The following is an 8,834-nucleotide window of genomic DNA, read 5'->3' as shown; positions in this document are numbered from 1 at the left end:
GCAGCATGAGCATTGGGAGGAAGGGCAGAACTCACCTTCTTCTACTATAGTCACTGCGTGAGGAGTTGATGACTCTTGTAGAGTTCTGATTGTAAAGGCTTCAGAGGTTGTTGGTGCATCTTAAGGTGCATTTTAAGGAAGTAAGAAAAAAGGCACATCTGTCATAAGTATGCAAATACATCTAAGCGAAGAGTACGGAGCAGTCATATTTGTAGACAAAACTAGAGTCAGCACCTAGAAAAAAAAAAGAAGGTTTGATTTTCCAGCAGGAAGGATATGATAATAAAGCTCTTTGGTTATCTGTGTCTCAGTTAATGAGTATTCTCGCGTCTGCAACCTTATTTAAACGTTTGTTGTTTTAAAAAATATATATATCTGTTAAACGTATCAATTGGTCTGGCTTTACCCTGTATGTCGCAGTCTTATCATTTACGTCCTGTTTTGTCTCCTCTGCTCTCTCTCTCTCTCTCTCTCTCTCTCTCTCTCTACTATTTCTATTTTCCTCGATTTCCGTATTTTCCTTCCTTTTATGTGCATAGAGACTATCTATTTTTGTGATATGCGGTATTCATATATCATGATTACCATTATCACATATTAATTGAAGTATGATGAACTGTAGAATTTTGATAACCTATATCATTGTGTATCCACTATTATGGTGATTTCACTTTTCTGTTTTCTTTGTACAATCTAGACTGTGATTCTATCATCAATTATATCCTCTATTTTCTTTTCTTCTTTTTAATCTCTGGTGAGGAGTGGAGACAGAGGAAGAAAATACATTCACTCAGCAACGAATGAAGAGTGATACTGTCCATAGGTTTTCCTGTCTTGTCACATGGGTTTATTAGCATGGGGTGGGGAGGAAGGGTAGGTAGAACTCACCTTCGTCTGTTATGATGACTGGTTGAGGTACAGAGGACTCAGGGAGAGCTCTGTCAGTAAAGGCTTCAGAGGTTGTTGATTTATCTAAAGCATTTTGAGGAATGAACAGCAAACTTGTCACAAGTAAGAAAATGTTTTATAAATGAAAGAGAAGGATAAAGAATGTTTCATCTTAAGCCGAAATAACCACACACACACACACACACACACACACACACACACACACACATACACACAGTATTTATTAACTCGTGATCAGTATGATTAACCTTCCCAGCCTTTACACTGGCATTACAGTGGAAGTGCAATCGAAAGAACTTTGGAATCCTAGAGATATGGGCACACACATTTCATAGCCTCACCAAAACAAAAAAGAAGATATATATATATATATATATATATACACTTGGTGATTCTATCCTTCTATGCAGAGTGCTCGATATCCTCAAAGGGAGAGCTTTAGACAGAAGTATTGCAACAAGTTCACTCGGTTGACATCAGGCTCATCCGTATTGTATTGCTACTCGGAGTTTCATGCCACCTTCATTTAGGGGCAATCATCAGGCAATCTGATTGCCTGTTCCGTATAGCCATAGATGTCTGCGCACACATTGTATTTGCTAGGTTTCCTTCATTCCTTTCAGTGGCCATTAGTTAATGATTATGTCACATGACAAGAAGTGACAAACGAACCAGCAAATACGTAGATTGAAGGTTTTCCGTCAAAAAGTTTCCGTGTCATTTTTGCTCAATCAAATTGTTTTGAAATAAATGAATAGCCAATATTTTGTTCACCCTATACTGAATGTGGAGGAGTCTAAACTACCTGCAGTTACACTAATGTACGTTATATATCATTAACATCACTCCTAACAAAAAAAAAAAACCTCTAAATACAATATCAACTTGAGAGTAGTTTTTACAGAGTTGTTTTGTTTCTGAAAGTGACATTCACAGAAATTCACAACATATTAAACCTCTGCATTCAACCCGCCATCAGCACACTATCAACACTTTCTTACTTGTTTATGCTTTTATGTTTTGGTGTAATCTGGCTATATTTCAAAGTTATGGCATTGGCTCAGATCCATGTCTGTACCATGCCTATGCACATCATACCATTAGAAGTTATCAATGACATAATTGCTACCAACCTCCAACCACAATTTGGCAAATGGCTGTCCTTCGGAGGCTGCACCTTTCATTGTAGAACTTTCTATTCAGCATGTAGATGGAGGCACAGGCAGCATAGTCACTACTTGGTTCACCAGCTGCATTCCAGTCTCGTATCAAAAAGAGAATAGAAGCATCACAATTTATGTCGGAATATATGCACCACGACACAAGATCAATTCCCAAAGTGTGTCATCACGATTGATACAAGCACAATGCGTGGTAGGGGTGAACTTACTGTACCGATATCACTCTCATGCTACCTGCCGTTGATGTGGTAATATCAAGAGATTTGCTTTCCTTTATCTATTTCTAAATCCGATACAATCTAGATATGGTCATTTTCTTGTACAAATCAAAGGTTTAAGACTGCTTCCCCTGTTGATAAACCCAAGATGTCTTGACAAGTTAAGAAATGAAATAATTCTTGAATGAGCTCTGTTACAGAACATGCTGAGGATATTTAGAAAGAAAGTTCAATTGTTTTCCTATATCACTGTAAGATCCAACACCCAAACACAGTCTGATGTCGCACACTTTCGATAAACTACCCTGGGACATTTTCAACTTTCCTGCTAGAACAAAACAACTTCTTTCATTGAGTCCTCAATGGCTGACAAAGATAAAAAAAGAGTAGTATACAATACACATTACACCTCATGGCACAGGCATCAAAGACTCAGCATTGACTTTTGTTAGCAGTAAAAAACACACGAGGCGAAAGGAAGTGTACTTTAGGGTATTAAAAAAGAGTTAATTGCGTTACGGATAATTTACTGATGTCGACCAAGTTTTGTTGATTATTTGCTTAACAAGACATGATACGACTTTATTTCCATGGCAGCGATCTTCGGAAGATTTCAAGGAATAGAACTATAACTCCAAGCTAACTGCACCTGCACACATTGACCGAAAGATTGGTCTGTATCTGGTCGTCGGGGATATACGTGTGTATGTTCCGCGGTGACTGCGTCTGGCTTGACGGATTCCCTCCGGAGGAGAGGGATAACGTAAAAAAAAATACATAAATAAAATGACAGACGGATCTTTTTGTCTACTGCACACATAAACCAGCCCATTACAGGCAATGCAGGTGGGCGCAAACGATCAAAGCAGTCTTTAGTACAGTTTACCAGTACACTTATGCCCAGGGAAAAGAAAAGAAAGAAAAATGATCACATGATGGCTCTCGTAAAATTATTTAATTAGGAGGCAAGTCATCATAATATGATGTGGGCACACATAAAGAATGCGCAGTTAAGACCATTTCACGATGGTATTGGTCTGACCAGTCTGCGACCGCACGGAGCATTATTTTTTTTCACTCGCAATCGTTGCAGGTGATCATGTCAGGTCACATCTGAACATGCATTCTTAGGAAAGGACAGATTCACAAAAGAGCCGACTCTATGCTTTTAAATGGTGCAAACTCAATACAAATGGTTTTTCTTAATCTATCTAAATAGTGGAAAGGAAAGTACACACTCTGACAAAATGTCTGCTGAGAAAAGACGCTATGAAGTTCAGTGTCTATTCAAGTGTTTAATCTTGCCTAGTTGTGCTCTGTGCAATGAATAGGATAAAAACAGGATGTAAAACTTTATAGCGGACACTATTGTTGGATTAGACTGAAATTTGGTGTACTCTATAAGCACATTATAAGCATGACTAATGGTTAACTGTCGAAGCTGTAGCATAATCCTTTCAAAAGTTGTTTGAAGTTGAAAATCAATAGTGTGTAAAGGTTTTCTAGGGGATGAAAAAGGACCTTTAACTTATGCATACTCATTGCAGCATGTTGTGCGACCAAATGATCGCAACCAGTGGCAGAACCATTGTCATGATCGTGAAAAGGGATTCATCTTCGCACAGAATTGTTTCCTTACTTCTATAATTGGAGCGAGTGCCGTTTGCGTCGGTCTCACACACCCATTCAGACTCCTCAAATTTGTTGCAGTGTATCCAGGCAGAGACGCCATCAAAGTGAAGCTGCAGCGCGTCAAACTCTGTGTCGCTTTCCAGAAAGAGGAGAGATGGCTGCCTCAGCTCACCGTTTGTTAGCTCCACTTCATCCATCATATTGCACTGTAATTCAGCGTCCACCCACCCGGTTTTATTATTTATCTGCAGGCACTTGGACCCTGCTGGGAACCATCCACTTGGACAGAGAGATGTGGGGTCAGTCTCAACATCTACCATGTTGAAAATATAAAATAACATCGAACATCGATTTGACTAAAAAAGATATAAGTTCATCAATACTGGAGTTTGTATATGTAACTGCTTCTTTCGGATTTCACCCCTTGGTAGATAGACCAACTCGCGTCAGTGCTACGTCAGCCACAATTTTCGACAATATACTATTATTCACAAATGATAACACCATCTCCACTCTGTCAGGCATTCTGATGACAGATATATCTGATCACCTACCAATATTTCATATATCATTGTATCCAGAGGACGTAACAGTAAGAAGCCAAAAATAATCAGGAAGATTACTATGAAAACCTCGCTACCCTTTGTGCTGACCTAGCAGACACGATAGATACAAGACAGAATAATTCAAGAAATGAATGATGGTAAAGAAATTTTGGCAATATTCATGGATCTTTTTAAAGTCTTTGACTGTCTTTCTCATGAAATTTTACTTCAAAAATTGCAATATTATGGCGTTCGTGGTGTCTGTCTTAAGTGGTTTAGACCTTTTTTATGTGGGCGGAAACAATTCACTGTTCACGATTGTTTTCATTCGTCTTTTAGAAATATTAATACGGGTGTGCCTCAGGGATCCATTCTTGGACCTCTACTGTTTTTGATTTATATAAATGACATTGTCAATTCTTGCCATGAATCTCATTTTATTTCATATGCAGACGACACCTCACTTCTTGCCTCTCATAATGCTATCAATGTTTTAATTGAACTTTTAAACTAAAATCTTTATCACGTACATAATTGGTTTAAGTGCAATATGCTCACTTTGAATATAAGTAAAACACAATGTGTATTTTTTAGACGCGGAGGTATGCAGTATAATACTGATGATATGATTTTAAAAATTGGTGATATACGTTTGAAATTTTATGAATCTATAAATTGTTTAGGAGTTGTATTAAACAGTAAGTTGAGTTGGAGCGATCATATTGACTTTGTTTGTACAACATTTTCCCGTTTTATTGGAATTTTGAATCGACTGAAATATGATTTGCCAAGTTACATTTTGTTCGCTCTTTATAATGCTAATATCTTATCAGTTTCATCTTATTGCAATTCTATCTGGGGAAACACGTAATCTTGCCAAACTCAGAGACTTTTTATACTACAAAAGAAAGTAATTCGAATTTGTACAAAGTTAGATTATAGAGCATCAACATCTAAACTTTTTAAATCATTACACACTCTTAAATTGCAAGATTTGAATAAAATGCAAATAATGTTCTTTTATGCAACGTTTTCATGCTAAAACTCTTTCACCTTATTTACAAAATATGTTTTCTGTGAACTCTGATGTACATAATTATCATACAAGATCGTCAAATCATTTTCAATAAATATTCGTTGCGTCATACTGGTCCCGTTTTATGGAATACGTTAGAATTGAGCAAATTCAATACACAGTTTAATAACACAATGTATGTTCAAAAGGCAGTAGAAGAAGTTATTGATTAGTAAGTATTGATTGGATTATATATATGTATGGATGTATTGGTCTTTCTTCTATTTGTATGATGGTGTTTAATGTTTTTCTTCTTTTTTTTGGTTATGATTAACTTGATTTTTTTTTCTCCGTCCTTTGTTTTCTTTGCTTTGTTTTTTAAGGTAATTTTTAAATAATTATAACGTGTACTATCTGCAACATAAGAAGCCTATTCTGGCTTTCTACGCGCATACCATTTTCCGACAACCAAACTCACGATGTTAATGAATTCTCTCGATGTGGTTTTTGTTCTTTTTTTTCTTTATCATAATCACACCTTGTTTATTTTTATAGTATAAATATAAAAAGATAAATATGAAAAATAACAGTTGTAATATCACAACATCATGACACAAGAGAAGAAGGTAATCATACACAATGTCGGCATGCTTTCTAATATGGACATTCATAGTGCTATAAGACAATAAAGTTCCCATAATAAATAGATAGAACAGCCAGTTGTGTTACCATTTGCTGTATCAAAAGCTCACAGTAGAGGAAAATTTCAGATGCAGTTAGGCCTGTAAGTAACCTTGAAACAGGTGAAAAGAGCGAACATTTTTTTTAATTACAACAGGAAAACATTGATCAAAATCAAATGAAAATGATGGATATGAATGATGGATATCAGTGAGCTGAAGATGTCATCAATGGAGTTATAAAGATTTTTTTTTCCAGTAATATAAACTGTAAAACAGAATGCTATCGCTGGCAGACTGATTACCGTACTAAAATAATGGTCAGTAGGCTGTATCGCCAATTGTTACGGGGGAAGAACTTATTTTTTTTTTAGATTTTACGTACAATTTCCATCCGATTTTGATAACATTTTCATGTTACACTCAGTAATTTTACACTTTCTTAGCAGATAAACATTTTACTGGTGTGGCATTCCCTCTTAAAATTGGGTAGAATTTCATTCTCGAGAGTTATGTATATTTCAAAAATATGTTTGCGAATCTATCTCCTCCAACTTCCTGAAAAGGTTGTTCCTTTTATTTCATACAGCCTTATTCAAGATAGAATACTATACTCCTCCCCCCCCCAAAAAAAAAAAAACCACACACACACACACACACACACATACAAATATTCAAACAAGGTTCCATTTAACCATATTGACCATATTGAAAACACATATTTACTATGTGTTTTGATAGAAAATGTGAATTTGATTGAAGCCTCCATTTATATGTTAGAAGACTGATGGCTGGTTTGAAAGTGAACGATTATCATGTGGCAGATAATCTAAGCTAATCCCCTTGAGAAAACAAAATCTGATCTCAAAATAATTGTGACCCTGCACCTCAAAACAAACAAAAAGTCGCCAGATATGAATTTTTAGTTAAGACCATATTCTGAAAGAGCAGACTTTAAGCTTGAAAATGATGTATAAATCAAATCAAATGGACTCTCCTAACCTATCTAAATATTGGAAAGAAAGCACGAACTCAGGAAAAGTGTGAACTGAGAAAAGAGGCTCTGAAGTACAGTGTCTATTCAAGCGCTTAATCTTTACCAAACCGTGCTGGCTGAGCGATGAATGGGACAAAAAACAGGAAGTAAACCACCAGAGTAACAACAATGAAGAGATTATTAGATTAAACTGAAATTACACATGCCTCATTAACACATTCTGTTCATAATAGATGCCAACTTTCAAAGCAGTAGCACTATCCTTTCAAAAGTTATTAGAGTTGAAAGTTAAGAGTGTGGACAAGGTTTTTCAGAAATGAAAAAAAGATTCTAAAGACATACCTAATCACACTATTCTACCAAAAATGTTCGAGATAAACTGCTAAAAAAACACACTTTTATGCCCGTTTTATGATACCAAATTTTAGCATAATGTAAACGAAGACCCGCTCTTTCAGAAAATATGAAAAAGTCAAGTTCGGCTAGGTTGACCCATTTCACTTATTTTCAGTCCTCACGCAAAATCAGTGTGTGCGACTTTATGTTCGTTTTGAGGTGCACGGTCACAATTAGTACTAAAGCCACGTGAAGCTATTTCAGCTATGTTCTTACCATATGTGCATGTTGCTGAAATGAGTGCAGTGAATCCAACTCCGGATAAACTGCCATCAGACTGGAACCTGATCCAGACAGGACTGAAGTCAAAGTCGCGTCTGATTTGGCCACGTATCCCTGAGAACTGATTGGCTACTCCAGAGAAGTGAGGATTGTCCGCTATTTTCAGCGTATCATAAATAGGCTCGGTTCTGAATCTTACGAGATGCAGAGTCATAAGACAGCCCTCTGGAACAGACACCATCCAGGTAATGTCACTGTTGGCGTCGTAACGTTGGGGATAATTAGGGGATGAGATGGCGACCCTCTGGCCAGATTCTAGGTGGAATGTTCGTTCTTCAGAGACATTGAAGATCACTAAAAGTTAAAAAAATGGGGGTGGATGTAAGTAACTTCCAGAAGGTTTCTTGGACTTTTTTAATTTAGTTTTCAGTTTTGGTTTGATTTATTTATTCACATGTGTAAATCAACGACAATAATCTATTATGTGACAAATCAGTGATAACTAATACCTACTTGTAATATGAATATATAGATATACATGTATAATTATGATAGTAGTGACAAGTACTTGTAAAAACATTCATATGATTTGGGGGTTTGCCGCGTGTGGTGGAGACAATCATTAGCAAGCAAATTTCTTATCAGACTCATTTAATGATTATTTTTCTGATTGTTCTTGTTATGTCATCCATGGCAAAGAAGAAAATCGTTAGGCCCTACGTATTTTTACAGGTATTAATGTATCATAAAAAGATGCAATAAACGGGTGTCAACAATACTTGCATGGATTATCTACGAATTGGATGAATTAAACCAGACAAGCATCAGAAAAAGAAGAAAAAAAAACATGTTTATATCATACAGACCTTACTATCGAAAAACCTTCCAACATTTTTCCTTTTTATACCATTTACTTTTCATCACATACCATTCATCTTACACCGTGAAGTACAACTGAAGAACCGTTACTTTAAGACAATGCCAACTGAACAACAATGCGACTCTTACCAATGGAATACCATGAAAACACTGTCTACCA

General features: G+C 36.2%; 1 protein-coding gene across 1 annotated transcript in view; it reads right to left on the bottom strand.

Annotated features, from left to right (window-relative positions):
• Positions 1 to 8,834, bottom strand: part of LOC139709205 (scavenger receptor cysteine-rich domain-containing protein DMBT1-like) — a 37,113-nt gene that overhangs the window by 1,072 nt on the left and 27,207 nt on the right. Inside the window, exons 11-15 of the mRNA XM_071621154.1 lie at positions 7,790 to 8,149; positions 3,948 to 4,253; positions 2,043 to 2,171; positions 889 to 972; positions 36 to 119 (exon numbers count right to left, since the gene is read on the bottom strand). Of these exons, the coding sequence (XP_071477255.1) occupies positions 36 to 119; positions 889 to 972; positions 2,043 to 2,171; positions 3,948 to 4,253; positions 7,790 to 8,149 (963 nt within the window). The remainder of the gene's footprint in view (positions 1 to 35; positions 120 to 888; positions 973 to 2,042; positions 2,172 to 3,947; positions 4,254 to 7,789; positions 8,150 to 8,834) is intronic.

The sequence above is a fragment of the Diadema antillarum genome, unplaced genomic scaffold (assembly GCF_040938485.1).
Source record: "Diadema antillarum isolate AM-2024a unplaced genomic scaffold, OU_Dant_1.0 seq00001412_RagTag, whole genome shotgun sequence".
NCBI lineage: Eukaryota > Metazoa > Echinodermata > Echinoidea > Diadematoida > Diadematidae > Diadema > Diadema antillarum.
Note: the sequence above shows the minus strand (reverse complement) of the source record. Positions and strands in the feature narration are given on the sequence as shown.